At 35.0% G+C, this 20,055-nt stretch overlaps 4 protein-coding genes across 8 annotated transcripts; 2 read left to right on the top strand and 2 right to left on the bottom strand.

The window, feature by feature from the left end:
* The first annotated feature begins 1,280 nt into the window (after positions 1–1,280).
* LOC145116872 (calmodulin-like protein 3) lies at positions 1,281–1,967 on the top strand. The gene has a single exon (XM_079053185.1). It carries the CDS (start codon positions 1,436–1,438, stop codon positions 1,889–1,891), a length of 456 nt encoding a protein of 151 aa, XP_078909311.1. The 5' UTR covers positions 1,281–1,435; the 3' UTR covers positions 1,892–1,967.
* Positions 1,968–5,798: 3,831 nt separating this feature from the next.
* Positions 5,799–7,734, bottom strand: LOC145114217 (uncharacterized). The gene is made up of 3 exons (XM_079050221.1): positions 6,921–7,734; positions 6,629–6,669; positions 5,799–6,578 (listed from the first exon to the last, which is right to left on the bottom strand). Exons 1-3 carry the CDS (start codon positions 7,732–7,734, stop codon positions 5,799–5,801), a joined length of 1,635 nt encoding a protein of 544 aa, XP_078906347.1.
* A 6,327-nt stretch (positions 7,735–14,061) lies between these two features.
* On the top strand, positions 14,062–16,481 carry LOH1 (RNA-binding CRS1 / YhbY (CRM) domain protein). Of its 3 annotated transcripts, none has more exons than XM_079049893.1 (4): positions 14,062–14,429; positions 14,817–15,138; positions 15,225–15,635; positions 15,739–16,481. In XM_079049893.1, the coding sequence occupies exons 1-4, from the start codon at positions 14,329–14,331 to the stop codon at positions 16,288–16,290; spliced, it is 1,386 nt and encodes a 461-aa protein (XP_078906019.1). In that variant the 5' UTR covers positions 14,062–14,328; the 3' UTR covers positions 16,291–16,481. The 3 variants fall into 3 exon arrangements, with proteins under 3 accessions (XP_078906019.1, XP_078906018.1, XP_078906020.1); XM_079049892.1 differs by having other exon boundaries at positions 14,814–15,138; XM_079049894.1 differs by having other exon boundaries at positions 14,065–14,429; positions 14,839–15,138.
* A 153-nt stretch (positions 16,482–16,634) lies between these two features.
* Positions 16,635–18,206, bottom strand: LOC145113844 (protein FAR-RED IMPAIRED RESPONSE 1-like). Of its 3 annotated transcripts, none has more exons than XM_079049895.1 (4): positions 18,084–18,206; positions 17,169–17,578; positions 16,864–17,066; positions 16,635–16,797 (listed from the first exon to the last, which is right to left on the bottom strand). In XM_079049895.1, the coding sequence occupies exons 1-4, from the start codon at positions 18,130–18,132 to the stop codon at positions 16,767–16,769; spliced, it is 693 nt and encodes a 230-aa protein (XP_078906021.1). In that variant the 5' UTR covers positions 18,133–18,206; the 3' UTR covers positions 16,635–16,766. The 3 variants fall into 3 exon arrangements, with proteins under 3 accessions (XP_078906021.1, XP_078906022.1, XP_078906023.1); XM_079049896.1 differs by having other exon boundaries at positions 16,635–16,785; XM_079049897.1 differs by having other exon boundaries at positions 16,635–16,782.
* Between the last annotated feature and the right edge of the window lie 1,849 nt (positions 18,207–20,055).

Genomic DNA, 20,055 nt, shown 5'->3' with positions numbered 1-20,055 from the left:
ATCAATTTCATCCTTATCTCAGATACATCAAAAGCGCAAACAATCATATGGCAGACACTTTGACGAGAGAATGGAAGCCATCATGAAGCAAGAACAACAACAGTTCAAAAAAGAATCCATTCATGAAAGAAACATTGTGAACACCATTCATGGAAGATTAACGTCAGCCATGACACAAGCAAACATTATTCAAAAAAATGTCTTTTCGGAGGCGGGAGAAATGACGTAAGCAATGACATAAAAAGTCATTATTATTAAAGACACATTATTGAAGACATGTGACCTTTCAATATGGAAAGGATTTGTTATTATTTATGTGTCGGTAGAATAATTATTAAGTGTATTATTTGATGTAACATAAAGTATGTAAGTCCCTCAATAGTCTAGGGGGCTATAATGTAAATATGTTTGTCATATTGCAATCAAACGATTGCAATTCAATTATGTACTCGGCTCCTTTGAGCCTATAAATAGGGCATTTGCCCATATGGAATAAACAAGCTAAGTTTGAGTGTTTTAAGACTTGAGTTGATCTCAATCTTCTTCTGTTGAAATAGTTTGTCTATTTCTGAATAGTAGAGCCTTATCCAAACATATTCATATAATCATACCCAAACAATCCATCGTCAATCCATTCCGACGCAACATTCAGGTATAATTCTATTCTAATCATATTATTTCCGTCATGTCGTCCCCCCCCCCCCCGGTGATCGTCCGATTTGATGAGGGCTGAAAGGAAGAATTTAGAGTTTATGTTTTTTTTTTACGTAAATAACAGAAATGACCCCTCAATTCTATTTTTCATGTAAATAACATAGATACCCCTTAACTTTATAAAATAACAAAATAACTTAAAAGACAAAAGGAGATGTATAATGGTCAGTTTAAAAGTATTTAACGAATATGGATTAACGGAAACTGGACAAAGGATAACCAACCGTGATGAATTTTTTAATTGCAAGGATCATTGACATCAATTTTTCAAAACCATGATCAAAGCTACAGATAAATGCATACCACAGGCACCAAAACTGTAATTTATTCTAAATTCTTTTTGTTGAGTATGAAATTTTGAAAATAGCAAATTGACTACAATATTATTTACCAAACAAACAAAATAACATTTAACGAAATTCGAGGATGTCCACAAATTGTCCCTCATATATTTTCTCCTTACTTTACTCTCAACCACAAACCCCGTCAGTGTTACCAATTCCTCCTCAATAAACCCTCTACTCTACCTTTGTAACCATTTTGGCATATTTTTCTTCTCTTTTTTTCTTACCCCGTAACTTTTTATATCATAATTATGTTCTTGGTAAACCATACTTATCTTTGTTAATCCCTCTCTTTCCCCTTTGGTCGTTAATAATTGCTCTTATAAATCGTTAAACACGTTCAACACAATTTAATTAACGTGTTATTTCCATCCAAGATGGATCCAGCTGAACTACGTCGTGTTTTCCAAATGTTTGATCGCAATGGTGATGGAAAGATCACAAGGCAAGAACTAGCAAACTCTCTAGAAAACCTTGGGATATATATACCAGATGATGATCTTGCCCAAATGATTGAAAAAATCGATGTCAATAAGGATGGGTTTGTTGACATGGAAGAGTTTGGTGAGCTTTATCAGACGATATTAGGGGAGAGGGATGAGGAAGAGGATATGAGAGAGGCGTTTAATGTGTTTGATCAAAATAGGGACGGGTTCATCACTGTGGAAGAGCTTAGATCTGTATTGGGCTCTCTCGGGTTAAGGCAAGGTCGAACCGTTGAGGAGTGTAGGCTCATGATCAAGAAGGTCGATGAAGATGGTGATGGAATGGTTAACTTTAAAGAGTTCAAGCAAATGATGAAAGCCGGTGGTTTTGCGGGTTTGGAGAGTTGATTATTCATCGAATTAAATTAGTTTTATTTCATTCTCTGATTTAATTCTCTTTTATTGAACATTGTACAGATATTTAGCCTTGATCTTAACAATTATTCATTAATATAAGTTTATATATTACATTTTAGATTCCATACTATTCGTGTGTTACCTTGATGTTAAGTTGTTAACGTTGTCGCTTGAACCCCTAAAAGAATTGTTTTAAAACATCTTTTATGATCTTTACATTTGAATACATGTCTTGAACTATCGTTTTGATAACTCTTTATGTAGCTTAATTTAATACTTGATGATTTTTGCTTTATTTTCAACTGGTTTGGAATATTTATTTTTTCATTATAATTGAAAATCACTTGAGTTCGACTTTATCATTAATTACAAAAGATAAATGCATAAAGGTGTTTAGACGTGCTTTAACAACTTCTAACAAGAAATCTAAAATCTCATAATTTAAACTACAGAAGTCATAACAAGTTTAAATGTGCATTTTACAATGAATTATTTGATTATTAATTGTGACTTGAAGTCATAATAATCAGTTTTAACATTTATAAACAAATCTCTCTTTAGTTGTTTAATTATTTCATGCCAAATAATCAACAAATCGATTTTAATTTCGATTTCTGTGTTGACACAGCTGTGTTGAAACTTCGAAAAATCATAACTTCTATGAAGTTAGATTTAGGCGTTCTTTATATGTATGAGTTCACTTTTACGATTACTACGACTTTCGTTTATATTATTTGTCCTAAATAATCTTTTATTTTTAAATAGTTTAGCTCTATTTATTATATAAATGTTATATACACACAAATCACATATACTCAAATAATTCTCTTTTATTTATTCATAAAAGATTACAATTGTCGACCAACGTAAATACATCTTTTATAACCGGTGCCTAGCGAGAAACATGGGCGTTACATTAGTGTATGACTCAGAAACCGTAATACCGTTGGAATTAACTGTCCTCTCGGACAGAGCAACAACCTACGATTAAACTACCAATGACGACGGGTTAAGAACGAACCTAGAACTATCAATGGAGAGGCAAGAAGTAGCAGCAATTCGGCAGGAACATTACAAGAAGCAAACTGAGAGTCATTACAACCAGCGAGTCCACAACAGGTCATTCCAAGTCGGAGAACAAGTATTAAGAAACAATGAGGCAAGTCGGCAGGAGCCGCAAGGTAAATTACGACCAGTATGGGAAGGACCATATAAGATATATTAAGCAAATCGGGATGGTTCATATATCCTAGAAACCATGGACGAAGATACATTACCAAGGTCATGACATGTGAAAAACCTACGAAAATTCAAGGTATAAAAGCAAGGAATTAAATACATAGGCAACAAGTTTGTTTAAAACAGAAGCAAAATGAAGCTTTTCACATGACTTATAAGGCGCAAACGACACCCCGACATGGTCGCAAAGTTACCTTGACAAATCATATTGGGATATGATTATGAGCAACATGACTTATAAGGGGCAAACGACACCCTGGCAAGGTCGCAACATTACCTTGACTAATCATACCAGGTGTCACACCCCCGAACCAGACGGCGGAAACGTCTGGGGGCTTGGGTGACTTCATTTTTGTAGTATCATCACAGAGTCTAAAGAAACTGAATCAACACAAAATCTTCCCAACATCATCATTTCATTCACTATGAAACAGATGGTTTACATCAACAAATACAACTCAAACCTGACTACATAATCACTCACTCTCACTTTCCTAATCTATTACAGATTACTCAAGAACACGATGTATAAACTGAAACCCTAAACTGAAGCGTAGAGAGAATGAACAGTCTCACACACTAAAAATATCTACACTCTAACGACAAATGAGGCTGAGACTAAGCTTCATATACACCGGGTCATAACTCCATCGGGTATGATCACTAACCCGCGGGTAAACCCGTCAACCTGCACAAATATAACACAATACACCCCCACAAATATACAAATATACAATACTTACCCAATAATCTATAATTAATGTTTAGGTTTGTAACAAATATAAAAATAACACTTCTCAACATGCCCCCTCAAACTAAACATTAATTTGAGAAAACATGTACTTAACCATCCTTTTTAAACACATCAATCAGATTAAGCCGACTCATAATATACTCATGTTGAATACTACCAAGAGATTTTGTAAGTATATCTGCATTTTGATTTGAAGACACAATTTTATCCACTTTTAAAATTCCATTTTCAATTTTTTTCCCTAACAAAATGAATATCAACTTCAAAATGCTTTGTTTTTTCATGAAAAACAGGATTTATAGCTAATTTGATTGCAGACTCATTGTCACAAAAAACATTCACAGGTAAGTTTGATTTTATACCCAAATCATAAAGCAACTTTAAAATCCATATTATCTCACAAGTTATACTACCTAAAGCCCTGTATTCAGATTCAGTAGAGGAGCGAGAAACAGTACTCTGTTTCTTGCTCTTCCATGAAACAAGAGATCCTCCTAAGTACACTAGATAACCTGATACAGACCTTCGACTAATCAGACATTTAGCCCAGTCTGCATCAACAAAACCAACCAAAGTAAAAGAACTAGACTTTGTCAAATGAATTCCCATACCTGGACTATTTTTCAAATACCTCAGTAGTCTGAATGCAATATTAACATGAGATTTGTATGGCTTATGCATGTATTGACTCAACAGTTGAACAACATAAGAAATATCAGGTCTAGTCACAGTAAGATATATCAATTTCCCAATAAGTTTCTGATATTCAGTGATATTAACCAAATAATCAGACTTTTCCAAATCATACTCTCTTTTAATGACCAAATTAGGCTCAAGTGGTGTTTTAACAGGTTTACAAGCAAGCATTCCAAATTCATGAAGTAATTCCATACAATACTTTCTTTGACTAAGACAAATCCCATTCTCAGTTTTTAATACCTCAATACCTAAGAAATATTTCAGATCACCTAAGTCCTTGATTAAAAACTAAGACTTAAGGAAACTCTTAACATTATTTAATTTAATTTCATTATTACCAGTTAAAATAATATCATCCACATAGACAAGGAGAACAACAAATGTATCGTGAAAATTTTTAACAAATAAGGAATAATCATTTATGCTTTGTTTAAACCCAAAAGTGGAAAGAGAAGAACATAACTTCTCATTCCACTTTCTTGGAGCTTGTTTAAGTCCATAAAGAGATTTTAATAACCTACAAACTCTGGCATCATCCTTAGAATGATAACCTTCAGGTTGACTCATATATACACACTCAGACAAATTTCCATATAAAAACGCATTGTTAATATCCAACTGATAAAGAGGCCAAGTATTATGAACAGCCATAGAAATAACAACACGAACTGTTACTATTTTAGCTACAGGAGAAAAAGTCTCCTCATAATCTATACCCTCTCTTTGGTTATAACCTTTAGCAACAAGTCTGGCCTTATATCTTTCTATATCACCATTGGATTTATACTTGATTTTATAAATCCATCTATATCCAATGGCTTTTCTTCCTTTAGGAAGGTTAGTTATTTCCCAGGTATTATTTCTATAGAGAGCCTCCATTTCCTCATTCATGGCCTTGATCCAATTAGGATCCAAGGCAGCATCACTATAGGATTTTGGTTCAACAATTTTATTTAGACTAGAAACAAAGCAAAAATTATCCTTATTAAGAGTTGAATAGTTAACAGACCTTTCAATTCCATATTTATGCTTACCCTCTACAACATAATCACTAAATTTAACTGGCATGTTAACATTCCGACCAGATCTAGTAACCCTAGTTGACAAACTATCAGAAGGACCAGAATTAAGTGAAACATTTTCCTCAGACAATGCAGAAGAGCTTGGAATCATCTCACCAGAAGGAGGCACATATGCCTCACCAGTCTAGTTGCTGACATTAGAGGGACAAGTCTCATCCAGCTTATGGTCTGCATTAGCACCATCCAACTGATGGTTACTTCTCAAGCTTTCTATGCTAGTGTTATCTAGAACAAAACTGGAGTCAATTGAGTCATCATAGGAAAACAGGTCATTTGAGTCTACTGTGACAACAGATTTATCTGTCAAAGATGAGGATTTAAGCTTGAAAGGAAACACTGACTCATAAAATTTTACATCCCTGGAAACAGAAACAAAATTGGAATCAAGACTAAGCACTTTATAACCCTTTTTATCAGAAGAATAACCAAGAAAAATACATTTATCAGCCCTTTCAGAAAACTTATCTAAATTATTTAACTTGGTGGCAAAACATAAACACCCAAAAACTCTAAGTTTATCAAAAACTGGTGTACTATTATAAACAAGTTCATAGGGAGAAGCACCATTTAAAACAGAAGTAGGAGTCTTATTAATCAGGAAAACAGAGGTTAAGACATCATCTCCCCAGTACTTGATTGGTATACCAGACTGAAACATTAATGACCTAGCAACATTTAAAATATGTCTGTGTTTCCTCTCCACAACACCATTCTGTTGTGGAGTATGAACACAAGATGTTTGATGTAAAATTCCTTTGGACTCAATCAATTGTCTCATCCTACTATTTAAAAATTCAGTACCATTAGGATGACTGACAAGTAAATCTAACTTAGACACATCCACAGTGTCATGAAGTAGTGACTCAGAAGCAATCATGTGCTGATTAGCTCCTGGGTCAACTATCTATTTTTAACCATTAACAGAAGCATTAAAAGCTTTAAACAGACAAGTACCTGCCATATTTGCACTAGCAGAAGCTTCCTCGTTGACTTGCCTATCACCAATAAGTTGTAAAAGTTTGACATATTGATCCTTAGTGAGTTGATGAAACCCAGAATCCCCAATGGAGTTAGAAAAATTATTTATACCAGTACTTCCATAAGAAGTAGTAGTTGAGTTTGCAGAAAAAAAAATTAACAAAATTATTTTGATTATTTGTTTCACTTCTTGACTTAAAATCCTTAGGATATCCAATTAACTTGAAACATTTTTCTATGGTATGACCTTTCACACCACAGTTCTTACATTGAACTATTTGACTCTTATTCTTATTATTATTGTTTCTATTATTAAACCTGTTGTTAAAAGCAGAAGACTGAGATTTAGTCACAGACTGAGATGACTGGAGATAAGTCAAAGAACCATTTCTTTGAAGTGACTCTTCTCTTGACACAATAGAGAAAGCAATTTTTACACTAGGTAATGGGTCCATCAACAAAATATGACTTTTAACTTGACTATATGAATCATCAAGACCAGACAAAAACTGCATAAGTTTCATGAGATTATAGTGATCCTTCAATTTGATAGAGGCATCACATGTACATTCAGTTAAACTAGTAAGACCATCAAACTCTTTCCATAAGGAATCAAGCTTATTGAAGTAATCAGACAGAGAAATACCATTTTGTTTAAGAGAATTAATCTGCTGATGAATGTTAAAAACAATAGACCCATCAGATTTATTGTAAGTTTCAAAAATATTTTCCCAAATATCCTCTACAACTTCAGAATAAGCCTCACTCTGATAAATGGAGTCAGAAATAGAAGATAACAACCAAGAACAAACAACAGCATTTGCCCTATCCCATTTAGTTTTCTTAGACTCATCTACATTACCTCTTTTATAAGAACCATCAACAAATCCTAATTTGTTTCTTGCCTTAAGAGCCCTAGAAATGGAACTTCTCCATAATCTAAAATTTTCATTACCATTTACCTTGGTTGTAATAATAGAAGTAACAACATTATCAGAAGGGTGAATGTAGAGAGGATCATCAAAATTAATTTGATCATCCTTTCCACTTCCACTAGGTGGATCAGTTGAACCACCCGCCATAGATGCAAATAGAAACAATCAAGAGCAACAAAAAATAGCAAGAAAACAAGTCCCTATACAGATCTTATGTCCAGATTGTCACCACGTATGTCGGGGCCCAAGACAATTTGTACAGAGAGAATAATAGAACAATAGAAAAACAACAGACAACTTAGCAAAAGAACATAATAACTGGGGTACACAAGACACCAAGATCTCCCATAACAGATATAGAAAAGGATAAAGATTGAGAAAACCTCACAGAGATTTTAGAGGAGATAACAAGGGATCGACTCTCTTAGTCCGTTCTCTACTAGGGTTTATCGGTGATGAAATCTGACCCCTAGAGAGCTATTTCAGACAAGAGATTGATCGATCAAAGTTTAGGGTTTCCAACCGAAGAGCAGTATTGCAATCGATAATCACACAGCAGAACCTGCAAGATCACAAACACACTCGCAGTACTAAGATATAGAAACAAAAAGAACCAAAATAGGTATTCGTTTCGATTTAGGGTTTTTCTTCAATAAACCGAACCAGATACCAAGAAGAACACAGTTTATAGCGTAAATAGAGTTCAGAAGAACACTCCAAGTAACCAAAAACTGTGTAAATCAGATAAAAAAAAGGGAAGAAAGAGAGATTCAGAAGTTACCTAATCGATCGAGAAAGAGGCGGAACTCAACGATCATCACAGGAACAACAAGAACTCAACGATCGTTACAGGAACAAGAGGCCTAAGCTCTGATACCATCTAAAGAAACTGAATCAACACAAAATCTTCCCAACATCATCATTTCATTCACTATGATACAGATGGTTTACATCAACAAATACAACTCCAACCTCACTATAGAATCACTCACTCTCACTTTCCTAATCTATTACAGATTACTCAAGAACACGATGTATAAACTGAAACCCTAAACTGAAGCGTAGAGAGAATGAACAGTCTCACACACTAAAAATATCTACACTCTAACGACAAATGAGGCTGAGACTAAGCTTCATATACATCGGTCATAACTCCATCGGGTATGATCACTAACCCGCGGGTAAACCCGTCAACCTGCACAAATATAACACAATACACCCCCACAAATATACGAATATACAATACTTACCCAATAATCTATAATTAATGTTTAGGTTTGTAACAAATATAAAAATAACACTTCTCAACAGTATATAATTGAAACATAACATCATCATCATCACACATGTAATATTACAACTGTCATTGGTTTACATCAAATATTGTATTTCAATATTACATGCCAAAACATTCAGAGTATGATGAAAACAAAACATAACAAAATATCCATGAAATCTTGTTGACCAACCTGCTCAACGATTTCCTGAAAATACAAGTTAATTTAAAAAGGTCAACATAAATATGTTGGTGAGTTCATAAGCATGTTTGAGTAAAATGTTTTGTATCGCTTTGTAAACACCAGAAAATCCGATAATTTCTAGAAAAACAATTTGAAATGTTTTTGTCCGGTCTTGTATTAATGCATGTGTGTTATTATTTGTGAGAATATAAAGAGAATGACCCCAGACAACCCGATGTTGTCCGTTTATGAGAATGTTGGAAACTCAACACCCGTGGTTGAGTACCAGCGCGAGTATATTACCGTGTTATCAAACAAAAAGATGGTTTCCCGTAAATTTTTATAACGTTAATTCCTCTAAGTGAGTCGTTATAACCATACTAGATAATGACAATTTCGCATGTCTTGGCGTTTTTCGGACGCCCACGGAATAAGGTAAGGTTTTTGTCACCCTAGACTGGCCTAGTTTAACTGTAGCGAACAGCTCAGGTGTGGGGTGTCACCCCCGTATAGATCTATACACAAACTCCCGGTCTCCCTCCAGGAGACTCTGGTTATAACTACAGGCTACGATCATACACTCAATAGGTGTCAACCGACACATCTCACTAGATCCTTAATCGAATTTACGCGAAAAGAGAAAAACATATAAGGTATATTACAGGCCCAATAAACATGTAAGTGAACAACTAAGGCCCACTAAGCATGTAAATTATTTCCAGGCTCAAAAGTAATGAGAATATATATCCTGACCCAATATACATGTAAAAGGACAACTAATGCCCATTTAACATGTATATTATTTCTAGGCCTAATAAGGACGTGAATACCGAAATCGATCTGTGGTTTGTTACGTTGGTTGTTTAAGCTACATTGTTTACTAACGTGACATAAAAAGCTCACCTTTTTGTAAAATGTCATTTTTGGTCCTAAAAACCGAAATTTACAATTGTGGCACATTTTTGGTAAAAATGACAATTTAGGTCCTTTAAGGACAAAATTTGCATTTGAGGCTAGTTTTAAGTAGAAATAACATTTTTAACTCACTTTTGTCAAAAATATCATTTTTGGCTTGGTTTTATGAAAATGTGCATTTTCGGCCCATTTATAAATAAATTCATCTTTTTGGCCCAAGTTTAATAAATTCACATTTTTAGTTCATCTTATCAAAAATTTACATTTTTGGAACAACTTTGTTGAAAATGACATTTAAGCCCACAAAATCCAAAGATTTACAATCTTGGCCCAAAAATTCGTAAAAAGCCCAAAAGAAGCCCATTTATGAACTTTTACACTTCTAGCCCTTTTAAGATCACAAATCTCATAAAGATTCATATTTATCAAAATGCATTCTTTTTGGTCCCTTAAAAATCGTGAGTTACATAAAAATACCCATTTTTGGTTATTTTGTCACTTTTGGCCCTCTTATGCAATTTTCTTAGTTTTAAGTAACTTTGATGGATATTAAAACCTTTTCTTTGCATAATAAGTTAAAATAAGTGTTATGTTCTACAAATATCATCACATTTTAGTAGATCTTCAAGTCCATGGAGTTTATAACACATAATCACACATATGTCATGAAAAGCACACAAAATCATGCATACACACATAGATCTACACAAAACAACTTGTATTCTCCCCCAAAACATGGTAAAAATCGAAAATAGGGGGTATGAACTCACATTGGTTTGGAGATTTCGGTTGTGATGAAGAAAATGGAGAGATCTCAGCCCTTAGCAAGCTTTTTTGAGTAGATCTCGAACCTAAGGTGGATCTAGAACATGGATCACAAGATGATGTGGGTTAAGAAGGGATTTCTAGAGTAACTTGAATCAAAAGTTATAGAGTTTCACAATAACTTACCAAGGATGAATGAGCTTTGATGGAGAGTCATTGATGTCCCTAAAAGCTCATGAAAATTTGGAGGATGGAGGAGAGGAGTTCTTGGAGGGATGTAGTAGCTAGAATTGAAAGTGAAGGTGGTGGTGGGAGGTGGATTTGGCCGTGAATAAGAAGAAGAGGAAGAGAAGAGAGAAGCTTGATGTGATAGTGCATGAAAACATGAGATTAACATGGAGATTTGTTGGATAATTAGCCTAGATATCCTCCAAATAAACATGAGGTGTCTCCTTAACATTATTCCCTATTTTCTCTTTTTTTTTATATTTTTGAGTGTGGGCCGTGAATGAGGAGGAAATAGTGAAAGAAAAGAATGTTTTGGGCTTATAATGAACATATTCGAAATTATAGGCCCCAATATGAAGGTTCTCGGCCCATTGGGCCCTTCTTATGGGTTCACGACCCAAAGGTGGTGAAGGGATGTTTACGGCCCAATTACAATGAAAAGATGGGTTTACGGCCCATCATGGTTCAATAGAGTGGTTCACGGCCCATCATGGCCCATGATAATAAAGTGAGTTATTTTAGGCCCAACATGCTATTATTTAATGAATATGGGTCCAATTAAGGCCCATATAAGGATTATTGACCCAAAATACTCAAATCGAGAGTTAATTGACCTATTAGGCCCAATAAACAACTCCTGGTCCATCCTGGGTTTGAATCGGGATATTAGGGTTTCAAGCTCAAAATTGAGTATATGAGATGCATTTAATTAGGTTTTGAACTTCACTCATGAGTTTTGGATGTTTTTATTGAGCATAGAACATGATATCCACTTAGATTACAAGTTTTACAAGAGTTGATGTTTATATGAAAACAGAATTTCCTAGCTAAAAATGCTAGTTGTGACATCATCCCCCCGTTAGAGGGAATTTCATCCCGAAATTCTTTTGAAATATAGAACTACGAACGAGAGAATAGGTGAGGGTACTTCTGCTTCATCTGGTCTTCGCGTTCCCATGTGAATTCCGGTCCACGCTTAGCATTCCATCGAACCTTCACAATCGGAATGCGACTCTGTTTCGTAGGCTTCACTTCCCTGTCCATTATCTCGACCGATTCTTCGACGAACAGAAGATTCTCGTTTATTTCGATCTCTTCCAGAGGAATGATAAGAGTTGCATCTGATAAGCACTTTTTCAGATTTGAGACGTGGAATACGAGGTGTACATTACTGAGCTCCGCAGGTAGCTGCAGCTTATATGCCGCCGGACCAACTCGGGCTAGAATCTCAAACGGACCGATGTATCGCGGATTGAGTTTTCTCCGTTTCCCAAAACGGATCATCCCTTTCCAGGGAGAGACCTTTAATAGCACCCGATCTCCGACTTGGAATTCCATAGGTTTCCGTCGTTTATCAGCATAACTCTTTTGTCGATCACGCGATGCTTGGAGTCGGGCTTTGATTTGGATTATCTTCTCTGTCGTTTCTCGAATGATTTCTGGTCCTGTAAGAGTGCTGCTCGGTGTTTGCCCTTTTGCCATCTGGGTGTCACCCACTTCAGCCCAGCAGAGAGGCGGTATGCATTTGCGACCATATAAAGCCTCAAAATGAGCAACCCTTATACTCATATGATAGCTTTTGTTGTATGAGAATTCAATCAAGGGAAAGCGGGTATCCCATGATTTGCCGAAATCGACCACACAGGCCCGGAGCATGTCTTCAAGTGTTTGAATGGTCCGTTCGCTCTGGCCATCGGTTTGAGGGTGGTAAGCAGTGCTCATGTCTAGTTGTGTTCCCATTGCCTTCTGGAGCGACTGCTAAAACCGTGAAGTAAATCTATTATCCCGATCCGAGATAATAGATACTGGCACTCCATGAAGTCTCACGATCTCTTTTATATAGATTCATGTTAATCTTTCCATCTTGTACGATTCCTTGATTGGCAGGAAATGGGCGGATTTGGTCAATCTATCGACAATTACCCAAATAGCATCCAATCCGTCTGTGGTCTTAGGTAATTTGGTTATGAAGTCCATAGTAATCCTTTCCCATTTCCACTCGGGTATTACTGGTTGTTGTAATAATCCCGAGGGTTTTTGATACTCCACTTTCACTTTGGCACAAGTGAGACACTTGCCCACATAAGTGGCGATCTCTGCCTTCATATTTGGCCACCAATAATGTTGTTTAATATCCAGGTACATCTTATCCAAACCTGGATGGACGGAATATCGCGTTTTATGAGCCTCATTCATGACTACCTCCCTGAATCCCCCAGATTTAGGGACCCAGAGTCTATTCATGAAGTAGTAAGCTCCGTCCTCTTTGCCTTCAAGGTTTTTATTCATCCCACACAACGTTTCATTTGTGGCGTTCCCCGGCTTTAATGCATCTGATTGGGCTCCCTTGATCTGTGAGGTTAGGTGGGAGTGGATGGTTATTGATAATGTCTTTACCGGACGACCTGAGTATTCTTTCCTGCTCAGGGCATCGGCTACCACGTTAGCCTTGCCTGGATGATACTTGATCTCGCATTCATAGTCGTTTAACAGCTCGACCCACCTTCGTTGCCTCATGTTCAGCTCCTTTTGGTTTAGAATGTGTTGGAGGCTTTTGTGATCCGTGAAGATGGTGCACTTTGTACCGTAGATGTAATGTCTCCAAATCTTTAGGGCGAAGACCACAGCTCCTAGCTCGAGATCATGAGTGGTGTAAAATAACTACGATTTTTGCAGTGATATTTGCAAAAAGTGGTGGCCACTTAGCGTATTCATCATTTTAAGAGAGAGAAAGTAATAACACAATATTTGATTGATTTTTAAACATTGAAAAAAGATAGAAGTTAGTGGTTGATGGACCCACAAATCATGTTGTAAGCCTTTCACAGTTTGTAAGAAATGAGCTTATGTAGAACATTAATATATCTACGTGGCAAATTGAAAGCCATTTGCAAGAACCGATGCAAATGGTCTTAGTTTATGTGGTGATAAAAATAATTTTTTTAAAAAGTATTTGAATTAAGTTATATGATGGCAAGAATCTATAAGTTAGATAAATATTTAAAAAACTTTTTTTATTTTCCAAAACTAATAACTCATTAAGCTTTTTAGAACAGCGAATTGGTATATCTCTAGAATTCAACCTACGAAATCTTGTTAAAAACACGTTGTTAGTGCCCAACTTGGAATAAATCAATCCGGTCTATTAATTTTGTTGTAGGCTAAAGGAAAAATCGAAGTTCGCTTCACCGAGCGAACATTACCCTCACAAATTGACACTGAGAAAAACTAGGGTTTAGGTTTCAACTAATATAGGGGCATTTGAATTTTGAGCTTTGGTTCAAAGTTCCGTTCGACCCAATACCCAACAATCAACATAAACCCTAGGCAATCGTAAAGGGAAGCACTTGAAGAGGAAAAGAATCATGAACCGATGATAGGAACTCTAGCTTCAATGGCATTTTGCAAATCGAAACAGCTGAAGAATCTCATCTTCACCCCATTTCTATATCGTCAATTTCTTCACAAGTCCAGGTATACACTCTCCCGTTGCATCTGTTACGAATCGTCCACAATATTAAGTTTGTATTGTTCATCAAAATGTGTGCTTCCAACTCAAATGTGAAGAAACTGTGTTTGATATTGATCAGTTGATAGATATCTTGGTATGTAAGCGGGGACGATTGAGTATTTTGCTAGTTAGCTTGCTTGGTTATTTCAATTCTGTTTAAATTACTTGTCTGTTCTTATTCGAATTTAATCAAGATCCAGAGGATTGTGATTGTGTTCATCAGGTTATACCAGCCATGTTCAATTCTCATTAGTATAAAAACATCACTACATACGTGTGCTACTCCTATTTCTTTTCGTTTTAGCTTTTCACCATTAGAGGATTTTTCTGCTAATCTCATAGTGTAGTAGTTTTTCTGATGTTATATACAAGGTTGTGCATCATGAACAAGCTGTTATATCATCACATGGAGCCAAAAGATGTTTCCCTGGGGGTGGGGGTATGGTGTGGTATCATTCAGCTCCTATTGACACAGTTCACAAAGTTATTGAGCCAGCATTGAGCCATGGAACCGAGTCTGTAGCTAATGAATCAGCTGAAGCTAAACCAAAGAGGAAAAAGTTAAAGGGGAAAAGAGCAGTTGTAAGATGGCTCAAGTTCTTCAGATTCAAGAAGAAGAAAGATTATGAAAGAATGACATCAGAAGAAAAAATTCTCTTCAAACTGAGAAAGGTAAACTTTGTTTATGGTTTATACAGACATCCAAATTATAAACTCTTCCAACAAATAACAAACATTATTATTATTATTATTATTAGGCTCGAAAAAAGGAGGAACGATTGGTTGAAGCTTTGAAGAAGATCGAACCAAAAGAATCATCAGAAACAACCCACGATCCAGAAATCCTGACACCTGAAGAACACTTTTACTTCTTGAAAATGGGCATAAAAAGCAAGAATTACGTGCCAGTTGGAAGAAGGGGGATATATCAAGGTGTGATTCTCAACATGCATTTGCATTGGAAAAAACACGAGACTCTGCAAGTGATTGTGAAGACATTTACACGGGAGGAGGTGAAGGAGATGGCAGTAGAGCTTGCAAGATTGACTGGAGGAATTGTGCTTAAAATTCTGGAAGATGATGAAACCATTATTATGTATAGAGGGAAGAATTATTCACAGCCACCTACAGAGATAATGTCCCCTAGGGTTACCCTCCCTAGGAAAAAGGTATTCTTTTTTTTTTTTTTTTTTTTTTTTTTGTGTGTGTGATCAAAACGGGTTGACCCGACCCGACCTGATCCAACCCATTGGACCTTTACCTATCTTTCAGGCATTAGACAAATCAAAATACAGAGACGCCCTTCGTGCAGTTAGAAGATACATTCCAAGACTTGAACAGGATCTTGAGCTTCTTCGTGCAAAGGCTGAAAACGAACCAGAAATCGATCTAAATACACAATTTGATGAACCTCAAGAACATTCAAACCTTCAATTTGAAGCTAAACAAAAGCTTAGAGAACTCGTTGCTAAAAATGATAAGAAGTTCAACGAAGAAGAAGAAGATGATGATGATGATGATGATGATTGTGTTAATGGTTCGGAACTTGTTTCGGATTCAGAAGATTTGTCGGATATTTTTGAGACAGATTGTGAAACGGATGAAGAGATTATAAAGAATGAGGATGAAAAACCGCTTTATTTGGATGAATTTGACAAGTTTCAGGTTAAAAGTAATGGGGATGAAGAAGATTTTGAGGAGCATTTAAGGAGGATATCTGCGGGTTCAAAGAAGGAAAAGGATGTGGGGCCCGATTTTGATTTTGATGAGGTTGATCGAGTGGTTCTCCGAGCTGCTTCACTTCTGAAGAAACGAAGAAGATGATGGGTTTGGATTATTATGGTATTTTGTGTTTTAGTTGATTAGTTAGATGGCCTTTGTTTCAAGTGTTAACGTTGCTATTTAGCCACGAAGTATTTCCATTTTGGTGTTTTAACTCCCTAATTGTTTAATTGTATATCATATAGATTGTTAAACATATAAAATGATATAATTTTTCCATGAAATTGCAACAAGTCCCTGAATGGTTTCTTGATCTAACTAACTAATACAAGTTCCATATGCAAGGAGTACATATACAGTATACTCTACCTTTCTCCATTTTTCTTATTAACCTCAAAATCAAAATAATACAGTATTACTACCTTTGGCAAAATTTGACATCAAAATTAAGCAGCATCAATCATCAAAGATCATTACTTCTAAAAGCAGTATCATTATCTTCAATATCCTCGGATGCACACATCACTTGTGTCTGTTATATCGGTTCTGTGTAGAATTTGAACTTCTATTTTGTACATCTACATCTTTTTGTTCCTACTAACAAAAAAACTAAATAACAAGATCCAAGTGACTAATAATGTTTGATGAGAAATATAAAGCAGAATTTCAACTCACTTTATATGCTTCAACTGTTTCTGCTCTTTTGTTTCTATCTCTCTCACATTATTAACAGCAACTTGGATTTTTGTTGACAAAACTTCCGTCTGCTGCTCAATTTCTCCTAAAAGCATGCATAGATGCTCCCTGTAAAACTTAATTAATCCATCTTGATGCTTCAACTCTGCAGTCAATCCTTGAATTCTCCTTTCTTTACAATCCTACCAAGTAAATTGCAACCAATAAATTATTCCCAAGAACCCTTAATATTTATCCCACTCAAAAAGGTGGAACAAGATTTGTAGGTAAAATGACAAACTTACCCCTTCGTTGACAGAAAGACAAGTCGACAAAACTAACGGATGAGTATGGTCTTTTTCGAATTTAGTCACAACCCATTTCCCAAATTTATTTACTCTCACAAGCATCATTGCATTGCAACCTTGTCTTGAACTTGTTTGTTGTTTCCTTATATGCCCAAATTGGTTCTTGGATTTTGTATAATAACCTTCTTTATTACAAGAAAGTCTGCGAGATATAATTTTTTTATCAACTTCTGAACGACGACACTGATCAATACGCATTTTGAATCCTGCATGTCGTGCATATTCATCATAGAATTTCTTAGCAGCATCCTCAGATTCAAACTCCATACCCACACAAGGTTCTTCAACACCCCTTTCTTCACATGAAACATCACTAGTACTACCATCAGCTGCTATATTCACCTCCACTGTCACCAGAAAATGTGCATTTTAAACTGATCATAGTGACTTGAAGTTGCAATTACAAGTTTTAAGTGTACTTTGGGGGGAAGTGATTATAATTTCTTTCCTTGGTTACGTCAAAGATATCAGGTAAGGAATAAAGATCATTAAAATTCAATGTAAGATTGCTTTACTATATGATTACATTTGATTATATGATATTTATATCAAGTTGCTGTAATCAATTTTAAAATAGGGCCAATTAATCAATTATGCATGCCTCACATGACTAAGTAAGAACATTATCGATGCACAGAAACTCCGGGATCAAATTGGGGGTTATACACTTTAGTTAGACATAATTATCATGTTCGGAAGATTGATTGCGTTAAAGAGTGGCTTAACATAGCTCCATTTACGCATGTTATATAGAATGACGGCGATTAATCAATACTGAAGTAGGTTGTTAGGGTAAAAGGTTAATGTGAAGTGAAACACTTGAAATTAGCAATAGAAAGTGATTAAGTTTACCTAGTTCCGGTGTATCTTGCGATGAATCTCCGATACGAGCGCCGATCATCGCCTTGTAGAGACAAATTCACAGTGAGAAAATTTAAACTGCCCTGAGGAAGCAGAGAGAAGGACGACAGAGGATTTCGCTTTGTTTTATTTTCTTGATAAACCATTTTTTAACAGTAATTTTTTTTTTTTTTTTTAAGATTTCAAGTTGGATTTTTTTTTAAGAAAATGGATTATCTTTTTTAATTTTTATGCGAGAAACTATTATGTTAATTGTGTGAAAGCCATTGCATTTTCAATTTCTACAAAAATATCTATGGTATATATTTTTAAAACTAAGTGTAAGACCCATATATTATATGAGTTAATTAAAAAATTAAATATAAAAGTTTAAATATTTAAGAACTTTGGTTTATAAGAAAATAAAAAAAATAATGAATTATTAAAATTGATTTTTCTTTTAAATTTAAATAAATAAACTAATGAGCTTTAATTTGGAAATTTTAAAATAAGAAGTTATTCGCCCAGACCACTAACAACTAACTCGCCGGTTCAAAAAAAAAAGTAAGTCCATTAATAAAATTGATATTCATTTATTACTACATTTATTGTAATTATTACATTAAAGTATTATGTGAAATTTATAAAAATAGAAAAAACCATGTTCAAGACTAACGATGTCTGCTCTAGAGTGACAGTTAGGTTGGTGAGATGTGACATAAAGATACCTTGGAATCTGAGATGACAAAAAGAAAGAACATTTCAGAATGCATATTGTATGTTTCAGATACACATTCCGGATTGGGTTTCATATTCATCATTTGAGAAATTTCTATTGTTACAATTTTTTTTTTCATATTCACAATTTGAAAACATTTCTAAAAATGAGTTCATCTAACCGAGTTTATGAAGAAAACTTTGTCAACCTTCATCTTAGCTTACATAATCTTGAAATAACCGATCCAAGAAATGTTACCCACATCAAAAGATGTGAACCACCATTTTGAGTTTTTGTTTTTCTCATGGGATGTGAGGTAAAATACATTCTGGTTCTATCATTTGCAAAACTAAGCAAGGACTTATGTCCCCCAATTCTAAATGGCCCCCAATCTTAAAGTTTATTTTGTTAATTATATATGTATATATACGTATTTCTTGGGTTATAAAGACAAGTTGGAGCTTGGCCTGGTGGTAAAAGCGCTAGTTTATCATACTAAGGGTCTTAGGTTTTAATATGTTTACTTACTTTTCATTCATTTTATTTTGGTTTAAGTTATAAAACCGAAGGGCCCCAATTTTTTTGTTTGCTTAGAGCCTCTAAATTGATTGAGCCGACATTGTTCGTAATACAACACTTGTTTTCTTGCAAATGCAATTTCATTAATATTGTTATGATTGATAGTCCAATAATTTGCAGATTCCGACATTTTTTTTTAACTTCATGCTACCGGTAATCTTCGGAAACAATGCTCTTCTAAAAATGGACTATTTACGCACAATGTTCTTAGCGGTTGTCATAGATGGAAACTATCAGACTCTTCCCTTAGCCTACAGTTTTGGCATGCCACAGAGTGTCAAATCTCAATCCTAGTTTTTTTACGAGACTAAAGGAATGTCTTAGGGACGTTAGGGGTGTAGCCTTCATATCATGACTGATTATGCTAACATTACACTTAACATGTCTTCTCATATTCATATCATGTGTATTGTTATCGGAATTTGATTTTCAAATTGTGATCTAGAACTAGAGAAACTCGACCATTTGAAGTTTTATTTTGTAGACATGTAAATCATATAGAATGTCTGATTTTGAAAAAAAAAAAGTTTACTAGACTAAAACATGCAACACTGAATCAATGTGACATGCTTGATTGGTTATGAAAAATGGGCAATGACATTTTCTCTAACATTTGTTTCAACATAATGACCCTTAATATTCTTGATGTTATGTACATGATAGTGATGGATGAACATGATGTATCGA

This window comes from Lactuca virosa, chromosome 5, assembly GCF_052849685.1.
Source record: "Lactuca virosa cultivar CGN04683 chromosome 5, Lactuca_virosa_CGN04683_v6, whole genome shotgun sequence".
Taxonomy (NCBI): domain Eukaryota; kingdom Viridiplantae; phylum Streptophyta; class Magnoliopsida; order Asterales; family Asteraceae; genus Lactuca; species Lactuca virosa.
The sequence above is the reverse complement of the archived record's forward strand: the minus strand, read 5'-3'. Positions and strand labels throughout refer to the sequence as shown.

What these genes read in the sequence shown, in the direction of transcription:
- LOC145114217 (XM_079050221.1), bottom strand. Translation starts at nt 7,734, where the DNA reads ATGGCGGGTGGTTCAACTGATCCACCTAGTGGAAGTGGAAAGGATGAT. An exon ending in TAAGAGTCAAATAGTTCAAT is followed by an intron (nt 6,670 to 6,920) that starts GTAAGAACTGTG and finishes TATTGGTGATAG; the next exon opens with GCAAGTCAACGAGGAAGCTT. An exon ending in TGCTAGTGCAAATATGGCAG is followed by an intron (nt 6,579 to 6,628) that starts GTACTTGTCTGT and finishes GGTTAAAAATAG; the next exon opens with ATAGTTGACCCAGGAGCTAA.
- LOC145113844 (XM_079049895.1), bottom strand. Translation starts at nt 18,132, where the DNA reads ATGATCGGCGCTCGTATCGGAGATTCATCGCAAGATACACCGGAACTA. An exon ending in GCAAGATACACCGGAACTAG is followed by an intron (nt 17,579 to 18,083) that starts GTAAACTTAATC and finishes TTCTGGTGACAG; the next exon opens with TGGAGGTGAATATAGCAGCT. An exon ending in AAACAGTTGAAGCATATAAA is followed by an intron (nt 16,798 to 16,863) that starts GTGAGTTGAAAT and finishes CTTGTTATTTAG; the next exon opens with TTTTTTTGTTAGTAGGAACA.
- LOH1 (XM_079049892.1), top strand. Translation starts at nt 14,329, where the DNA reads ATGATAGGAACTCTAGCTTCAATGGCATTTTGCAAATCGAAACAGCTG. An exon ending in CAATTTCTTCACAAGTCCAG is followed by an intron (nt 14,430 to 14,813) that starts GTATACACTCTC and finishes CTCATAGTGTAG; the next exon opens with TAGTTTTTCTGATGTTATAT. An exon ending in TTACCCTCCCTAGGAAAAAG is followed by an intron (nt 15,636 to 15,738) that starts GTATTCTTTTTT and finishes CCTATCTTTCAG; the next exon opens with GCATTAGACAAATCAAAATA.
- LOC145116872 (XM_079053185.1), top strand. Translation starts at nt 1,436, where the DNA reads ATGGATCCAGCTGAACTACGTCGTGTTTTCCAAATGTTTGATCGCAAT.